A 20,470-nucleotide genomic window follows, 5' to 3' on the forward strand; every position below is an offset into this window, starting at 1 on the left:
CTCACATTTGGTAAAGCATCTTCAGTGATGCTAATCAGGCAGGATGGGATCAATATAGTCACCCAACAGACTATGACAGGGTTCCCACAGGAGGCAATCAGCAGAAGTCCAAAGGACCAAAATTGGTCCAAATAATGCACAAAAGCAAGTGTTTTATAAAAAAGTAATATAATTTACTATTTAAATGTGAGTACAGACTGGAGTGCTCCCTAAATTGTGAGTTTGCATTGACACAATTAGACCATATTCACTGTGTTGAACAAACAATATTGGGCCATGTGGCGCATCTGTCTTTTTTCTGTTTTGTAGATCATCTCTATGGGATCCTGGCCGGGTTCTCTACAAATTGCTGCCTAAGATTACCCTCAATTCACTCCTCAGAGACTCTTTATTTATATGTTTGGAATTATTGGAGTACCATTAATGTCAATGCACTGATTGTGATATATTTTATAATTTATGATTTATGATTTCTGTTCAACAGATCTGATATTTATTTTAACAACATACTAGGTTTGATACACTTGTTTTTCTTAAGGCGCCCCCTATCTTATTGAAGTCTTGGTCTGCTGATATGACTTCTAAATCCAGACTCCTTTCTCTTCCCTTCAAGGGGAAGATTTTATTCGGTCCAGGGCTGGACTCCATTGTCTCTACGGTTACTGGAGGGAAAGGTGCCTTCCTACCGCAGGATAAGAAGAATAGGCCTAAGGGACGTCAACTGTCTAATTTTCGTTCCTTTCGTGCCTACAAGTCGCAATGACAGCAGTCCTCTTACAAGTTCTCCCTTAGGTGGTATTGAATCGTAACATTAATCAAGAAATTGTTGTTCCTTCCTTGTGTCCTAATCCTTCTTCAGCGAAGGAACATTTGCTTCATAATCTAGATGTGGTTCGTGCCTTGAAGTTCTATCTTCAGGCTACTAAGGAATTCAGACAATGTTCCTCTTTGTCATCTATACGGGGAAGCGTAAGGGGCAGAAGGCTACTGCTACTTCTCTTTCTGGTTGAGGATTGTCATCGGCTTAGCTTATGAAACAGCGAGACGACAGCCTCCTGAGAGGATAACGACTCATTCCACTAGTGCAGTGGCTTCCTCTTGGGCTTTAAAGAATGAAGCCTCAATGGATCAGATTTGTAAGGTGGCTACCTGGTCCTTCTTACAGACTTTGTCTAAATTTTACAAGTTTGATGTGTTTGCCTCGGCTGAAGCAGCTTTCGAGTGAAAAATTTTGCCGGCTGTGCCCTCAGAATAGGGTCCGCCTCTTTTTTCTGTTCCCTCCCGTTATTCATTCATTCAGTGTCCTCTAGAGCTTGGGTATAGTTTTCCCAACTGTAAGGAATGAAGTTGTGGACTCTCCCTGCCTTATGGAAGGAAAACATAATTTATGCTTCCACAGACTGCACAGGTCATACAACAATGATAAAACTGCATAGTAAAACATAATTTATACTTACCAGATAAATTCCTTTCCTTCCTGGCAGGGAGAGCCCACGACCCCACCCGTAATTTATTTTTTTGATCGGCAGCTCCCATTTTATATAATTTCTTCTGGCACCTTTTATACCCTGATGTTTATCCTACTTTTCCTTGTTCCCTCTGCAGAATGACTGGGGGATAGGGGAAGTGGGAGGGATATTTAAGCCTTTGGCTGGGGGTGTCTTTGCCTTTTTCTGGTGGCCAGGAGTTCTATTTCCCAACAGTAAGGAATAAAAGTCGTGGACCTCTTCATGCCAGAATGAAAGGAATTTATCTGGTAAGCGTAAATTATGTTTTTCTATGCAGTTTTATCATTGTTGTATGACCTGTGCAGTCTGTGGAAATAATTATATATCCTTCAATTTAACCCTTTAAGGACACAGCTTTCAGTTTGCTCAATTGTTTTATGACGGAAAAATTCCGTCATATGTCCTTAAGAGGTTAATGCATAGACATTGCCCTGAAGAATTTATGAACATGTAGTATTAAAGCACAACAGCCATAAACACACAAACTAAATAAAAGCGAGGGGAGGGGGGCAGTTATGTTACTATGAGATATGGGGGCACAACCTGGTGACAATTCATGCAATAAACCCATTTCTAAAACATCACTAACTCAAAGCATATCTGTAAATATGATTTAACTTAAAGTAATTCAAAACATGTACAGATGTGTCGTAAACCTAAAAGAAATATTAACAAAATATAAAATGTTAAAAAAAATCCAACAAAGGGCAGAGAATGTTATCTTGGAGTGCTCTATAAAGGCATTATAGTTTATTTATTAATAAGACTCAGTCATATTTATCCTACCAGTCTTATCACTTTGTGGCATTTATGACAAATACATTTCTAGGACCAAATAAAGGGTGTAAAACAGTCTTTTGGTAGACATCCTTTTAACATATGGACAGACCTTTGTAGCCACAGACGTTTGTGGTTCTAAAGATTAAAAGTTATTTTCTAAAAAAAAAAGCTGCAACATTTACCTTAAAACCATTTGTGGTTACATTCACCACTATTTAATACAACTACCAGGTTCTCCTCAGAAAGTGTCTGTTCAATTTGGTTTTTTTTTAACTGTTTCCTTGGCAAACGCTATGTTAATTTGTAAATTCGGATTTATCTATAATCTAATTTTTACTGAGCATAGTTGCCTCCCACAATGTAACCTTTGAGTACATTGAATTTGTCTCTTCCATATCTATTTTAATATGTTGCTGAATTTTTTAAACTTAAAAGTCCTTTACTTTACGATCTTTAGGCAGCTTGTTTTACACAGCCATGCTGTTTTTGATATGTCACTTTATTTTTCCAGTAGAGTTTTTTTTATTTTTTTATTTTAAAGGGACATAATACTCATATGCTAAATCACTTGAAACTGATGCAGTATAACTGTAAAAAGCTGACAGGAAAATATCACCTGAGCATCTCTATGTAAAAAAGGAAGATATTTTACCTCACAATTTCCTCAGCTCAGCAGAGTAAGTTCTGTGTAAAAAGTTATACTCAGCTGCTCCCAGCTGCAGGTAAAAATAAAAATAAAAATGAAGAAATGAACAGCAGCCAATCAGCATCAGCAGTGCTGAGGTCATGAACTCTTACTGTGATCTCATGAGATTTGACTTAACTCTCATGAGATTTCATAGTAAGCTTCCTTTACCTGATTGGTGAAATAATATCAGAGTTCACAAGGCTCATCCCCTAAGATGTCCCAGGACAGACACATTAAAATGCTGCTTAAAAATCCTTTACAATGGGAGGTGGCTACTGAGGAACTTTTGAGGTAAAATATCTTTATTTTTTACATAGAGATGTTCAGGTGATATTTTCTAGTCAGCTTTTTACAGCTGTGCTGCATCACTTTCAAGTGTTTAAACATTTGGGTATTATGGCCCTTTAACTTTCTTATGGTGAATTTGTATATGAATAAGATATTTAATATCCTACAACACTTTTGATAAAACAGGTTTACTTACAAATCATTGTGCATTGGTGGTTCAAGTTGACAATATATCCATGATACCACTTAAGAAAAAACATATAGTGGCTGTAGTAGTTAAAATAATTATATACAGGGGCGGGTATCCACTGTAATGGAAACTCTGACGTGTTCACTCTGCCATATCCAAGCTTATGGCTGTCATGCCTCCTCCATGAAAACAAAGATGTTTTGTTTGAAAGTAGTTCTTCACAGGCCCTTTACTCACCAGGGCTTTCCCTAACAAGCGACCTGTCTAGAGACCCTGCTCTAAACAGGGGTTCATTGAAGTCAGACAATTTCTCTCCTGAGAATGGGTATTCTGAGACTCGGCACAGTCCCCCCTAAAGTCCTGGGGGCATACGTGCCCATCAGCTTCAGGCTAGAGTATATCCATGCCTTATTGCTGGAAGTGTTAAAGGCTTTCAAAGTGAAGGATTATCCAGTTACTGCAAAACTAGCCACTTAAAAGATTGATAACTTCTTTAAGCCAGCTCTTAAGCAGCCCTTTGCCATTTCTGTGCCTTTTTCAGTTGCCGAACAGTTAACTAAGGAATGGAAAAAGCCAGGTGTTCCATCCACTAGATTCAAGGATGTGTTCCCAATACCTCCTTCCATGTTGTATGTTTGGGAAACAGTCTTTAAGATGGACGGGTCATTTCTACCTTTGCCAGGTGGACCATCATTCCATTAGAGTACAGTACCTCTTTCAAAGACCCCATGAACAGGAAACTTGGTTTTTATAGGTGGTATTTTCAGCTGGCAGGTTTTCTGTTTTGCCCAGCTGTCAATGTAGCTTGCTTAAGGCAGCTTCCTTTCTCTGGTGTGCTAACTTATCAGAGCTAGTTTCAGGAAAAGTATCCATGGAAGAAATCCAGGATCGTTTAAAGCTCTTCAAGACCACAAACAGCTTTATATGTGATGCAGCTGTAGAAATAATACACCTCATTGCAAAGAATGCTTTTTTTGCTGTCTGTAAATTTAGTTTAAAAAAGCAGACTATTATCACTTCCCTTTCAGGGTAAGGTTCTGTTTGGCGATTGGACTTCATCCAATCATTGCTGCTGTTAATGGAGGTAACAAAGCATTACCTGAGGACAAATAGTCCAAAAGATAAAAGCAGGCCTTTGGCAAGCCCTCAGCTCAGCTGACCAGGTGACCCAAGGCTTCATAGAAATCTAACATTGCCTAATAAAGGCTAAGCAGACCAAGAAGTCCAATTCTGACTCAAAATCCGTATGATGTACAGCCTCCACTCTAAATTTGGTTCTGGTAGGGAGCAGATTAAAACTGTTTTGGGAGGCTTTGGGGAGGTATGTTGCAGACAATTGGATGTTGGACACTATATCTCAGTGGTACTGAATCAATCTTTATCTTGAGTTCCTCAAAATCCACTGAAGGCCAAAGCCTTTTTGCCTTGTTTTGCAGATTTGGAAACAAAGGGAAAATTACCCTAGTTCCCAAATTAGAACGGACCCTCAGATTCTATTCCAACCTATTGTTCCAAAAAGAGGGTACATTTCAGCCTATTCTGGATCTCAGAATTCTGAAGAAATTTCTAAAAGTTCCATCTTTCAAGGTAGAGACTATTTGCACTATTCTTCCTTTAGTGCAGGAGGGTCATTATATGTCTATCATTCCCATGCCCAGGATTAATCCCTGGTCTATGTGTTTCTTAGTCTTGTAGCTTCCCCTCTGAGCCACTGGAAGGATCTGGCTCAGGCTAATATCTGGAGACCTGCTGTCTGACTCTCTGGCTCCACCTGCCTGTCAGTGGTTATATAGTCAGCAAATACTAATTAAGGCTGCTTCCCTAATTACTCCCTCGCCTCACATTAAGCCTCACATTATTTTTGCTGCTGCCTGTTTGTTCTTAAACCTACTGTTTGCTTTACCGGTTCTGACTTGGCCTGTTCTCAGGTTTTTGGATTGACCATTTGTTTAGTAGCCTGGACAGACTGATTCTCGTTTTGCTGACCTCTTTGCTTGTACCTGGACTATGTTTACTGATTTGGTGCTATTTCTGTTTTACTGGTTTTGACTTTGGCTATCCCTGTCTATTCTTTGTTTGCTGTTCTAGATCTAATGTACGCTTGATCTTCTGTTCAGTACCCTGTGGTTTCAGTATCCAGCTTGAGTTCTTCTCGTATCAGTATCCATTTTGTGTTCCTATGGCACCTGTATCCAGCCTTGCCTTTGTTTACCCAGTATCGGTCTTCGTCCAACCCAGAGTCCACAGTCTTGAACGGTGCAACCTAACTCCTGACTCCCATAGAATATGCAGTCTTGTGTACCTTGTTTTCTTGTGGTGCCTGTATCCTTCACAGTGTTCAGGTGGTACCTGTATCCTGCATCCTGTGTAGTGTACCAAGCCTTGGGCACAGGATGTGTCAGTGACTTGTCCATTTTACCAGCAACACCTTCTCTCATCCTTGACAGTTACCTGATTGAGTTTCTGATGAGCTAGTATCCGGTCTTGAGCTCCAGCAGTGCTAGTTGCCAGACTCCCCATCAATGCATTATTGATCATTTTCTGTAATGAGGCTTCTATCAACCAAATATGTAAGGCGGCAACTTGATCTCCCTTGCATACTTTAACTAAATTCTCCCATTTTTTTACTTCCTCACCATTTTATGAAAGAAACTAAATTTATTCTTACTGATCAATTAATTTCTTTCATCGTGATGGGAGTCTACAAGCCACGCCCTTATCATTCTATAAAGCAGGTGGCAGGATTTGTTTCACTTTCCTGCTTTTTCTGTTTTCCTTCTTTACCTTGCCATATGTATGGCTGTGGGATTCTGTAAGAGTTGGAGGGATTAAAGCTTTGGTATGTTGGGGTGTTTTTACCTTCTCCTTGTGGAGTCCACATGAGATGCCTCTTGGACTCTCATCATGAAAAAAAATAATTTTATAGTTAAAGGGACACTGAACCCAAGTTTTTTTTTTGTGATTCATATAGAGCATGCAATTTTAAGCAGCTTTCTAATTTACTCATTTTATCATTTTTTGTTCATTCTCTTGCTATCTTTATTTGAAAAAGAAGGCATCTAAACTTTTTTTTGGTTCAGTATTGTGGGCAGCACTTTTTCATTTGTGGATGAATTTATCCACCAATCGGCAAGGACAACCCAGGTTGTTCACCAAAAATGGGCTGGCATCTAAATTTTATATTCTTGCATTTTTAATAAAGATACCAAGAGAATGAAGAACATTTGATAATAAAAGTAAATTAGAAAGTTGCTTAAAATTTCATGCTCTATCTGAAGCACGAAAGAAAAAAATTGGGTTCAGTGTCCCTTTAACCCCTTGAGTGCTAACGACGGCTCAGAGCCGTTGCTAGCACTCACCTACCTTGAGAGCAATCTGGGGGCTCCTATCAACTCCCACCCTGGCGATCGGGCCTGTATAGTGACAGGCATTGCCGGGGCTTCCCGTTACGTGCAGTGACGTCACGCGCAATGACGTGATGACGTCACAGCGCAACAAATTACAATGGACAAGATAGGGAAAGGGGGCATGCTGCGTCTCAGGCATCTAAGCAGCTACAGACCCCCAAGTCATATATATATATATATATATATATATATATATATATATAATTTTAAAATGCTGCACTATTTACCAACTTCGCTGCGCTAGTTCTCATGCAACAGGTATGTTACATCACTTTCAAGTTTCAAATGATTCAACATAGAAAGTAATAAAGCTCTCTGGGATAGTGAAATCTCAAAGGATATAAAATACTAGTTTGCAGCAAATACACATTTTTTAAATGTTTACACTATAATTTAACTTGTATTTGCATCTAGTTTAGTAAAATTACTTTCTCTTGTAAGATTATCGAGTCCACGGATTCATCCTTACTTGTGGGATATTCTCCTCCCCTACAGGAAGTGGCAGAGAGATCACCCACAGCAGAGCTGCCTATATAGCTCCCCCCTTAGCTCCACCCCCCAGTCATTCTCTCTGCCTGCTTAACTGCTAGGAAGGGCAAAGAGGAGTGTGGTGACAAAAATGTTAGGTTTTCATTTTCTCAAGCAAAAGTTTGTTATTTTTAAATGGTACCGGTGTGTACTATTTACTCTCTGGCAGAAAAGGGATGAAGATTTCTGCAAGGAGGATGATGATCTTAGCACTTTGTAACTAAGATCCACTGCTGTTCTCACAAGGGCTGAAGAGTACAGGAAAACTTCAGTTGGGGGAACGGTTTGCAGGCTAAACTGCATTAAGGTATGTTCAGTCTATATTTTTTCTAGACAGACTGTGTTAATTCTAGAAAAGGCTGGCAATATTCCCATGAGGGAAGGGTAAGCTGTATTCAGACACTTGGATAGGAATTTCAGCTTGCATAAAGGGCTCATTAGTTACTGGGGACACTGTTTGGTAAAAACGTTTTTGTTTATTCAGTGAATGATGCAATTATAATGTTTTTTTGAAGGGACTAAAGGGGTCATTGTGGCTTGTTTTTGAGTTTTCTAACCCACATGGTTAATTTAGAGACACTCTAGTGTTTGTCTGTTAGGCCTCAAAACATCGAGTGAGGTGGGAGGGGCCTATTTTTGCGCCTCAGTTGTGCAGTTTCTTTTCCTCTGAGACTTCTAACTGCTTCTCCAGATGTTCCTGCCGTGTTTGAGGGCTGTAAAATAAGTTTTTCCCCCCACAAATTGTTCTGAAGGGCAGGTAGGAGCCACAGCAGAGCTGTGGCAAAGTGCTGAAAGTCTTTTTTACCGGTTTTGATGTTTTTTTCAATCCGGTTTTGCCATTAAGGGGTTAATTGTTTATTTGCATAGCTGTGCAAAGTTACTAAGGCTATATGATACTACTGTAAAAACTTCATTATTTTTACTGCTTTTTTACACTGTTTTGCAGAATTTGTGCAGCTTTTTTCCTCTTAAAGGCACAGTACCGTTTTATTTCTAAGTGTTATTTACTTTGATTACAGTGTTTTCCAAGCTTGCTTGTTACATTACTAGCCTGTTTAACATGTCTGACACCAAGGAAAATCCTTGTTCAATATGTTTGGAAGCCATTGTGGTACCCCCTCTTAGAATGTGTCCCAATTGTACTGATATGTCTATAAACTATAAAGAACATATATTAGCACTTAAAAATAGAGCAATAGATGATTCTCAGTCAGAAGTAAACGAGGGTTCGCCATCTAGCTCTCTCTAAGTGTCGCAACCAGTAACGCCCGCACAAGTGACGCCAAGTACCTCTAGTGCGTCGAATTCATTTATTTTACAAGACATGGCCGCAGTTATGAATACAACCCTCACAGAGGTTTTAACCTAACTGCCTGGTTTACAAGGAAAGCGGGACAGCTCTGGGTTAAGGAAAAATGCTGAGCAGTCTGACACTTTAGTAGCCTTATCTAATATGCCCTCACAATGCTCTGAGGTAGGGGTGAGGGATTTGTTATCTGAGGGAGAAATTTCTGATTCAGGAAAGACGCTTCCTCAGACAGATTCTGATATGACGGCCTTTAAATTTAAGCTTCAACACCTCCGCTTATTGCTCAGGGAGGTATTAGCGGCTCTAGATGATTGTGACCCTATAGTGGTCCCAGAGAAATTGTGTAAGATGGATAAATACTTAGAGGTTCCTGTTTACACTGATGTTTTTTTCCAGTCCCTAAGAGGATTGTGAATATTATTGCTAAGGAGTGGGATAGACCAGGTATTCCGTTCATTCCCCCTCCTGTTTTTAAGAAAATGTTTCCCATATCTGACACCATGCGGGACTCGTGGCAGACAGTTCCTAAGGTGGAGGGAGCTATTTCTACTCTGTCTAAGCGTACAACTATACCTATTGAAGTCAGTTGTGCTTTCAAAAATCCTATGGGTAAAAAATTAGAGGGTCTCCTGAAGAAAATTTTTGTTCATCAAGGTTTTCTTCTTCAACCTATTGCGTGCATTGTTCCTGCAACTACTGCAGCTGCTTTCTGGTTTGAGGTTCTAGAAGAGGCTCTTCAGATGGAGACTCCATTAGAAGAAATTTTGGACACAATTAAGGCCCTTAAATTGGCTAATTCTTTTATTACAGAGGCCGCTTTTCAACTGGCTAAATTAGCGGCAAATAATTCAGGTTTTGCCATTTTAGCACGCAGGGCGTTGTGGCTTAAATCCTGGTCTGCTGATGTGTCATCTAAAACTAAACTTTTGAACATCCCTTTCAAAGGAAAGACCCTATTCGGGCCTGAACTGAAAGAGATTATTTCAGACATCACTGGAGGGAAAGGTCATGCCCTCCCTCAGGATAGATCAAATAAGATGAGGACCAAACAAAATAATTTTCGTTCCTTTTGGAATTTCAAGAGTGGTCCCGCTTCAGCTTCCTCTGCTGCAAAGCAAGAGGGGATTTTTGCCCAATCCAAGTCAGTCTGGAGACCTAACCAGGCTTGGAACAAGGGTAAACAGGCAAGAAGCCTGCAGCTGCCTTTAAGACAACATGAAGGGGTAGCCCCCGATCCAGGACCGGATCTAGTAGGGGGCAGACTCTCTCTCTTCGCTCAGGCTTGGGCAAGAGAGGTTCACGATCCCTGGGTTTTAGAAATTGTGTCCCAGGGATATTTTCTGGAATTCAAAGGCTCTCTTCCAAGGGGGACTTTTCACATTTCTTGATTGTCTATAAACAGGCAAAGAGAGAGGCGTTCTTACGCTGCGTGGAGGTGATCCGCCTAGTCCCAAAAGAGGAACAGTGGCTAGGTTTTTACTCAAACCTGTTTGTGGTTTCCAAAAAAGAGGGAACTTTCAGATCAATCTTGAATCTCAAAATTCTAAACAAGTTCCTCAAAGTTCCATCATTCAAGATGGAGACTATTCGGTCTATTCTACCTCTGATCCAGGAGGGTCGATATATGACCACCGTGGACTTAAAGGATGCGTATCTACACATCCCTATTCACAGAATTTTCACAAGGGTGCTAGGGTCCCTTCTGGCGGTTTTACGACCACGGGGCATAGCAGTGGCGCCTTATCTAGACGACATCTTATTTCAGGCATCAACTTTCCAGCTATCCAAGTCTCACACGGACATTGTGTTGGCTTTTCTGAGATCTCACGGGTGGACAGTGAACATAAAAAAGAGTTTTCTCTTCCCTCTCACAAGAGTTTCCTTCCTAGGGACTCTGATAGACTCTGTAGAAATGAAAATATTTCTGACGGCGGTCAGAAAATCAAAGCTCTTAACCACTTGCCGAGCTCTTCATTCCATTCCTCGGCCATCAGTGGCTCAGTATATGGAGGTAATCGGACTCATGGTAGCGGCAATGGACATAGTTCCTTTTGCCCGCCTACACCTCAGACCACTACAACTATGTATGCTCAAACAGTGGAATGGGGATTATGCAGATTTGTCTCCTCAACTGCATCTGGACCAGGAGACCAGAGATTCTCTTCTCTGGTGGTTGTCTCAGGACCACCTGTCTCAGGGAATGTGTTTCCGCAGCCCAGAGTGGCTCATTGTAATGACAGATGCCAGCCTGCTAGGCTGGGATGCAGTCTGGAACTCCCTGAAAGCACAGGGCTTATGGTCTCGGGAGGAATCTCTTCTCCCAATAAATATTCTAGAACTGAGAGCAATATTCAATGCGCTTCAGGCGTGGCCTCAGCTTGCTGTGGCCAAATTCATCAGGTTTCAGTCGGACAACATCACAACTGTAGCTTATATCAATCATCAAGGAGGAACAAGGAGTTCTCTAGCGATGATGGAGGTAACCAAAATAATCCGACGGGCAGAGGATCACTCTTGCCATCTCTCAGCAATCCACATCCCAGGAGTAGAGAACTGGGAGGCGGATTTCCTAAGTCGTTAGACTTTTCATCTGGGGGAGTGGGAACTCCATCCAGAGGTATTTGCCCAGCTGATTCAGCTATGGGGCACACCAGAATTGGATCTGATGGTGTCCCGTCAGAATGCCAAACTTTCTCGTTACGGGTCCAGGTCCCGGGATCCCAAGGCGGTACTGATAGATGCTCTAGCAGTGCCTTGGTCCTTCAATCTGACCTATGTATTTCCTCTCCTTCTACGTCTGGTTGCCAGAATAAAGCAGGAGAGAGCTTCGGTGATTCTGATAGCACCTGCGTGGCCACGCAGGACTTGGTATACAGACCTAGAGGACAAGTCCTCGGTTCTACCTTGGACTCTGCCAATGAGGCAGGACCTTCTAATCCAAGGTCTGTTCACGCATCCAAATCTAATTTCTCTGCGTCTGACTGCTTGGAGATTGAACGCCTGATTCTATCAAAGTGTGGTTTCTCTGAGTCGGTCATTGATACCCTGATTCAGGCTAGAAAGCCTGTCAACAGGAAGATCTATCATAAGATTTGGCGCAAATATCTTTATTGGTGTGAATCCAAAGGTTACTCGTGGAGTAAGATTAGGATTCCTAGAATATTGTCTTTTCTCCAAGAAGGTTTGGAGAAGGGATTATCAGATAGTTCCTTATAAGGACAAATATCTGCTTTGTCTATTCTTCTACACAAACGTCTGGCAGATGTCCCAGACGTTCGAGCATTTAGTCAGGCTTTGGTCAGAATCAAGCCTGTATTTAAACTTGTTGCTCCGCCATGGAGCCTAAATTTAGTTATTAAAGTTCTTCAAGGGGTTCCGTTTGAACCTATGCATTCCATGGATATTAAGCTTCTATCTTGGCAAGTTTTGTTTTTAGTAGCTATCTCTTCGGCTATAACCAGGCTACATATATATATATATATATATATATATATATATATATATATATATATATATATATATATATATCACTTCTTCTTTTTTTGTAACACTATAGGCGATGCCACTAGATAAATAAGTTAGTTTGGTGTTGAAGGGTGAGTAGGAGTTATATGTGAGGGAGGGGTGATGAGTAGATGTTGTGATATAACATACAATTAACAGTATATGGTTAAGTGCTGACCAGTAAATTACAAGAAGGTTGTTGTCTGATTTCCAAATTTCTCTCTGGCAGTACAGATAATATAGGCTCAAGTTATGCTTAGCACATGCTAAAGTAGTTGACTCTGACAAAACTTCACCAAAAAAAGTAGTCATCTCACTAAAGAATGGGCAAACATGGTCTGTAAGCAATGGACATTTGCAAGTGTTTAAAGGAACTCAAAACCCAAATAGAACATACCATTTTTAACAACTTTTCAATGTAATATTACATTTTCTTTGTTTTCTTGTTATCCTTTTTTGAAAATTAAGAAGGCAAGCTCAGGAGTGTGCACGTGTCTGCAGCACTATAAGGCAGCAGTTTTGCAACAGTTATACATTAGCAAGAGCACTATTTCCTGTCATGTAGTGTTGCAGACATGTGCACGCTACCTATCTAGATATCTATTCAACAAAGAATAATATAAGAATTAATCGAAGTTGATAATAGAAATAAATTTGCAACTTTTTTTAAAATTTGTATTCTCTATCTGAATCATGAAAGAAAAAATTTGGTTTTCATGTCCCTTTAATGGAAAACCCCTTTCTTGTAGTCACATATGCAGTATTTGAAAACTCACAGCTGCCCCTAGAGCTGTCTGTTCTCCAGAAGGACAACACTCCTGTAAGTTATGAGCTTTGTATTTGCTTCAGTAACACTCCTAACCAACCCAGTTTACATTTTGTGGGCATTGGGAATCATCAGAGGCAGCTGTATCTTCTGAGATTTCGAACATTGTAAATGTTTTGATACAAAAGGACAGTTGCTTATAGAAAATTTGTTGTAAGAACTTTTATGTCATTTCTTTATGTTTTAATGTTAATATAGATTTTCATGTATTTAATGTGTAATCTTTTTTCTGCAATTAGGAAAAGTGAGAGAGCTGCTGCCTACTGAAACTGAAATTGTCCCAAAAATTGCAAAAATGACTGTCTCAGGAAAGAAACAAACTATGGGATTTGACGTGCCAAGGTAATACTCACTATGATGATATCATTTTAAACCTATAGTGTATTGTATATTTATGACCATTTATACTTTATGAATGTGCTTATATTAGAACTTTTCCCTGAACAGTGGTTTTGGAATAGCCTGCAGTCTCTAGCTTTTTTTTGTTTAAGCAATTTATTTCTTTCACTATATTTACTTCCTTCGCTTTGTACCATTTGTAGAAAAGCATAACTAGGTCGGCTCAGGAGTAGCAATGCAGCACTGGGAGATAGCTGGTGAATGGTGACTGCAAACATATTCCTTTTATCATGGGCTCATCAGATGTGTTCAAAGGGATAGGAAAGTCGGAATTAAACTTGCATGATTCAGATAGAGCGTGTAATTTTAACACACTTTTAAATTCACTTCTACTTTCAAATGAGCTTCGTTCTCTTGGTATCCCTTGTTGAAAAGAATACATATCCTCACTAGTAGGAGCTAGCTGCTGATTGGTGCCTGCACACATTTGTCTCTTGTGATTGGCTAAATAGATGTGTTCATTTAGCTGCCAGTTGTGCAAAGCTGCTCCTTCAGTAAAGGATAACAAGAGAATGAAGCAAATGGGATAATAGAGGTAAATTGAAAAGATGCTTAAAATTGCATGTTTTTTCCAAATCATGAAAGAAAATGTTGGGCTTTCCTGTCCCTTTAACGGGGTCCTAGCATTGCATTGCTGCTGTTCTGTATTTACTTTAACTATGTGAACCAAGGGGAATACATGTACTACTGGCCTTAGGGGGCGCACACTAAAGGTATAAAATATGAAAAATCAAAATAGGAACTAAAAGTCTAAAACAGATCAATGCAAAAAGTCCAAAAATGAATAATAAAATGTGTATGAAATGTCTTTCTCCAACATAGGTGTGTCCGGTCCACGGCGTCATCCTTACTTGTGGGATATTCTCTTCCCCAACAGGAAATGGCAAAGAGCCCAGCAAAGCTGGTCACATGATCCCTCCTAGGCTCCGCCTACCCCAGTCATTCTCTTTGCCGTTGTACAGGCAACATCTCCACGGAGATGGCTTAGAGTTTTTTAGTGTTTAACTGTAGTTTTTATTATTCAATCAAGAGTTTATTATTTTGAAATAGTGCTGGTATGTACTATTTACTCAGAAACAGAAAAGAGATGAAGATTTCTGTTTGTATGAGGAAAATGATTTTAGCAACCGTCACTAAAATCCATGGCTGTTCCACACAGGACTGTTGAGAGCAATTAACTTCAGTTGGGGGAACAGTGAGCAGTCTCTTGCTGCTTGAGGTATGACACATTCTAACAAGACGATGTAATGCTGGAAGCTGTCATTTTCCCTCTGGGATCCGGTAAGCCATGTTTATTACGATTGTAAATAAGGGCTTCAAAAAGGGCTTATTAAGACTGTAGACTTTTTTTGGGCTAAATCGATTGATTATTAACACATATTTAGCCTTGAGGAATCATTTTATCTGGGTATTTTGATATAATAATATCGGCAGGCACTGTTTTAGACACCTTATTCTTTAGGGGCTTTCCCAAAGCATAGGCAGAGTCTCATTTTCGCGCCGGTGTTGCGCACTTGTTTTTGAGAGGCATGGCATGCAGTCGCATGTGAGAGGAGCTCTGATACTTAGAAAAGACTTTCTGAAGGCGTTATTTGGTATCGTATTCCCCTTGGGGCTTGGTTGGGTCTCAGCAAAGCAGATACCAGGGACTGTAAAGGGGTTAATGTTCAAAACGGCTCCGGTTCCGTTATTTTAAGGGTTAAAGCTTCCAAATTTGGTGTGCAATACTTTTAAGGCTTTAAGACACTGTGGTGAAAATTTAGTAAATTTTGAACAATTCCTTCATGTTTTTTTCGCATTTGCAGTAATAAAGTGTGTTCAGTTTAAAATTTAAAGTGACAGTAACGGTTTTATTTTAAAACGTTTTTTGTACTTGTTATCAAGTTTATGCCTGTTTAACATGTCTGAACTACCAGATAGACTGTGTTCTGAATGTGGGGAAGCCAGAATTCCTATTCATTTAAATAAATGTGATTTATGTGACAATGACAATGATGCCCAAGATGATTCCTCAAGTGAGGGGAGTAAGCATGGTACTGCATCATTCCCTCCTTCGTCTACACGAGTCTTGCCCACTCAGGAGGCCCCTAGTACATCTAGCGCGCCAATACTCCTTACTATGCAACAATTAACGGCTGTAATGGATAATTCTGTCAAAAACATTTTAGCCTAAATGAACACTTATCAGCGTAAGCGCGACTGCTCTGTTTTAGATACTGAAGAGCATGACGACGCTGATATTAATATTTCTGAAGGGCCCCTAACTCAGTCTGATGGGGCCAGGGAGGTTTTGTCTGAGGGAGAAATTACTGATTCAGGGAACATTTCTCAACAAGCTGAACCTGATGTGATTGCATTTAAATTTAAGTTGGAACATCTCCGCATTCTGCTTAAGGAGGTATTATCCACTCTGGATGATTGTGACAAGTTGGTCATCCCAGAGAAACTATGTAAAATGGACAAGTTCCTAGAGGTGCCGGGGCTCCCAGAAGCTTTTCCTATACCCAAGCGGGTGGCGGACATTGTTAATAAAGAATGGGAAAGGCCCGGTATTCCTTTCGTCCCTCCCCCCATATTTAAAAAAAAAAATTGTTTCCTATGGTCGACCCCAGAAAGGACTTATGGCAGACAGTCCCCCAAGGTCGAGGGAGCGGTTTCCACTTTAAACAAACGCACCACTATACCCATAGAGGATAGTTGTGCTTTCAAAGATCCTATGGATAAAAAATTAGAAGGTTTGCTTAAAAAGATGTTTGTTCAGCAGGGTTACCTTCTACAACCAATTTCATGCATTGTCCCTGTCGCTACAGCCGCATGTTTCTGGTTCGATGAGCTGATAAAGGCGGTCGACAGTGATTCTCCTCCTTATGAGGAGATTAGGGACAGAATCAATGCTCTCAAATTGGCTAATTCTTTCACCCTAGACGCCACTTTGCAATTGGCTAGGTTAGCGGCTAAGAATTCTGGGTTTGCTATTGTGGCACGCAGAGCGCTTTGGTTGAAATCTTGGTCGGCTGATGCGTCTTCCAAGAACAAGCTACTTAACATTCCTTTCAAGGGGAAAACGCTGTTTGGCCCTGACTTGAAAGAGATTATCTCGGATATCACTGGGGGTAAGGGCCACGCCCTTCCTCAGGATCGGCCTTTCAAGGCAAAAAATAAACCTAATTTTCGTCCCTTTCGTAGAAATGGACCAGCCCAAAGTGCTACGTCCTCTAAGCAAGAGGGTAATACTTCTCAAGCCAAGCCAGCTTGGAGACCAATGCAAGGCTGGAACAAGGGAAAGCAGGCCAAGAAACCTGCCACTGCTACCAAGACAGCATTAAATGTTGGCCCCCGATCCGGGACCGGATCTGGTGGGGGGCAGACTCTCTCTCTTCGCTCAGGCTTGGGCAAGAGATGTTCTGGATCCTTGGGCGCTAGAAATAGTCTCCCAAGGTTATCTTCTGGAATTCAAGGGACTTCCCCCAAGGGGGAGGTTCCACAGGTCTCAGTTGTCTTCAGACCACATAAAAAGACAGGCATTCTTACATTGTGTAGAAGACCTGTTAAAAATGGGAGTGATTCATCCCGTTCCATTAAGAGAACAAGGGATGGGGTTCTACTCCAATCTGTTTATAGTTCCCAAAAAAGAGGGAACGTTCAGACCAATCTTAGATCTCAAGATCTTAAACAAGTTTCTCAAGGTTCCATCGTTCAAGATGGAAACCATTCGAACTATTCTTCCTTCCATCCAGGAAGGTCAATTCATGACCACGGTGGATTTAAAGGATGCGTATCTACATATTCCTATCCACAAGGAACATCATCGGTTCCTGAGGTTCGCATTCCTGGACAAACATTACCAGTTCGTGGCGCTTCCTTTCGGATTAGCCACTGCTCCAAGGATTTTCACAAAGGTACTAGGGTCCCTTCTAGCTGTGCTAAGACCAAGGGGCATTGCTGTAGTACCTTACTTGGACGACATTTTGATTCAAGCGTCGTCCCTTCCTCAAGCAAAGGCTCACACGGACATTGTCCTGGCCTTTCTCAGATCTCACGGATGGAAAGTGAACGTGGAAAAGAGTTCTCTATCTCCGTCAACAAGGGTTCCCTTCTTGGGAACAATAATAGACTCCTTAGAAATGAGGATTTTTCTGACAGAGGCCAGAAAAACAAAACTTCTAGACTCTTGTCGGATACTCCATTCCGTTCCTCTTCCTTCCATAGCTCAGTGCATGGAAGTGATCGGGTTGATGGTAGCGGCAATGGACATAGTTCCTTTTGCACGCATTCATCTAAGACCATTACAACTGTGCATGCTCAGTCAGTGGAATGGGGACTATACAGACTTGTCTCCGAAGATACAAGTAAATCAGAGGACCAGAGACTCACTCCGTTGGTGGCTGTCCCTGGACAACCTGTCACGAGGGATGACATTCCGCAGACCAGAGTGGGTCATTGTCACGACCGACGCCAGTCTGATGGGCTGGGGCGCGGTCTGGGGATCCCTGAAAGCTCAGGGTCTTTGGTCTCGGGAAGAATCTCTTCTACCGATAAATATTCTGGAACTGAGAGCGATATTCAATGCTCTCAAGGCTTGGCCTCAGCTAGCGAGGGCCAAGTTCATACGGTTTCAATCAGACAACATGACAACTGTTGCGTACATCAACCATCAGGGGGGAACAAGGAGTTCCCTGGCGATGGAAGAAGTGACCAAAATCATTCTATGGGCGGAGTCTCACTCCTGCCACCTGTCTGCTATCCACATCCCAGGAGTGGAAAATTGGGAAGCGGATTTTCTGAGTCGTCAGACATTGCATCCGGGGGAGTGGGAACTCCATCCGGAAATCTTTGCCCAAGTCACTCAGCTGTGGGGCATTCCAGACATGGATCTGATGGCCTCTCGTCAGAACTTCAAAGTTCCTTGCTACGGGTCCAGATCCAGGGATCCCAAGGCGGCTCTAGTGGATGCACTAGTAGCACCTTGGACCTTCAAACTAGCTTATGTGTTCCCGCCGTTTCCTCTCATCCCCAGGCTGGTAGCCAGGATCAATCAGGAGAGGGCGTCGGTGATCTTGATAGCTCCTGCGTGGCCACGCAGGACTTGGTACGCAGATCTGGTAAATATGTCATCGGCTCCTCCTTGGAAGCTACCTTTGAGACGAGACCTTCTTGTTCAGGGTCCGTTCGAACATCCGAATCTGGTTTCACTCCAGCTGACTGCTTGGAGATTGAACGCTTGATCTTATCGAAGCGAGGATTCTCAGATTCTGTTATCGATACTCTTGTTCAGGCCAGAAAGCCTGTAACTAGAAAGATTTACCACAAAATTTGGAAAAAAGTATATCTGTTGGTGTGAATCTAAAGGATTCCCTTGGGACAAGGTTAAGATTCCTAGGATTCTATCCTTCCTTCAAGAAGGATTGGAAAAAGGATTATCTGCAAGTTCCCTGAAGGGACAGATTTCTGCCTTGTCTGTGTTACTTCACAAAAAGCTGGCCGCTGTGCCAGATGTTCAAGCCTTTGTTCAGGCTCTGGTTAGAATTAAGCCTGTTTACAAACCTTTGACTCCTCCTTGGAGTCTCAATTTAGTTCTTTCAGTTCTTCAGGGGGTTCCGTTTGAACCCTTGCATTCCGTTGATATTAAGTTATTATCTTGGAAAGTTTTGTTTTTAGTTGCAATTTCTTCTGCTAGAAGAGTTTCAGAATTATCTGCTCTGCAGTGTTCTCCTCCTTATCTGGTGTTCCATGCAGATAAGGTGGTTTTACGTACTAAACCTGGTTTTCTTCCAAAAGTTGTTTCTAACAAAAACATTAACCAGGAGATTATCGTACCTTCTCTGTGTCCGAAACCAGTTTCAAAGAAGGAACGTTTGTTGCACAATTTGGATGTTGTTCGCGCTCTAAAATTCTATTTAGATGCTACAAAGGATTTTAGACAAACATCTTCCTTGTTTGTTGTTTATTCCGGTAAAAGGAGAGGTCAAAAAGCAACTTCTACCTCTCTCTCTTTTTGGATTAAAAGCATCATCAGATTGGCTTACGAGACTGCCGGACGGCAGCCTCCCGAAAGAATCACAGCTCATTCCACTAGGGCTGTGGCTTCCACATGGGCCTTCAAGAACGAGGCTTCTGTTGATCAGATATGTAGGGCAGCGACTTGGTCTTCACTGCACACTTTTACCAAATTTTACAAGTTTGATACTTTTGCTTCTTCTGAGGCTATTTTTGGGAGAAAGGTTTTGCAAGCCGTGGTGCCTTCCATTTAGGTGACCTGATTTGCTCCCTCCCTTCATCCGTGTCCTAAAGCTTTGGTATTGGTTCCCACAAGTAAGGATGACGCCGTGGACCGGACACACCTATGTTGGAGAAAACAGAATTTATGTTTACCTGATAAATTACTTTCTCCAACGGTGTGTCCGGTCCACGGCCCGCCCTGGTTTTTTTAATCAGGTCTGATAATTTATTTTCTTTAACTACAGTCACCACGGTACCATATGGTTTCTCCTATGCAAATATTCCTCCTTAACGTCGGTCGAATGACTGGGGTAGGCGGAGCCTAGGAGGGATCATGTGACCAGCTTTGCTGGGCTCTTTGCCATTTCCTGTTGGGGAAGAGAATATCCCACAAGTAAGGATGACGCCGTGGACCGGACACACCGTTGTTTCTCAAGGTTCCATCGTTCAAAATGGAAACCATTCGAACAATTCTTCCTTCCATCCAGGAGGGTCAATTCATGACCACGGTGGATTTAAAGGATGCGTATCTACATATTCCTATCCACAAGGAACATCATCGGTTCCTAAGGTTCGCATTCCTGGACAAGCATTACCAGTTTGTGGCACTTCCGTTCGGATTAGCCACTGCTCCAAGGATTTTCACAAAGGTACTAGGGTCCCTTCTAGCGGTGCTAAGACCAAGGGGCATTGCAGTAGTACCTTACTTGGACGACATTCTGATTCAAGCGTCGTCCCTTCCTCATGTCCTGGCCTTTCTCAGATCTCACGGGTGGAAAGTGAACGTAGAAAAAAGTTCTCTATCTCCGTCAACAAGGGTTCCC

At 41.6% G+C, this 20,470-nt stretch overlaps 1 protein-coding gene across 1 annotated transcript in view; it reads left to right on the top strand.

Moving 5' to 3' along the window:
• Positions 1–20,470, top strand: part of HBS1L (HBS1 like translational GTPase) — a 510,596-nt gene that overhangs the window by 268,087 nt on the left and 222,039 nt on the right. Inside the window, exon 5 of the mRNA XM_053710900.1 lies at positions 13,268–13,370. Coding sequence (XP_053566875.1) covers positions 13,268–13,370 — 103 coding nt within the window. The remainder of the gene's footprint in view (positions 1–13,267; positions 13,371–20,470) is intronic.

The sequence above is a fragment of the Bombina bombina genome, chromosome 4 (assembly GCF_027579735.1).
Source record: "Bombina bombina isolate aBomBom1 chromosome 4, aBomBom1.pri, whole genome shotgun sequence".
Classification (NCBI taxonomy): Eukaryota; Metazoa; Chordata; class Amphibia; order Anura; family Bombinatoridae; genus Bombina; species Bombina bombina.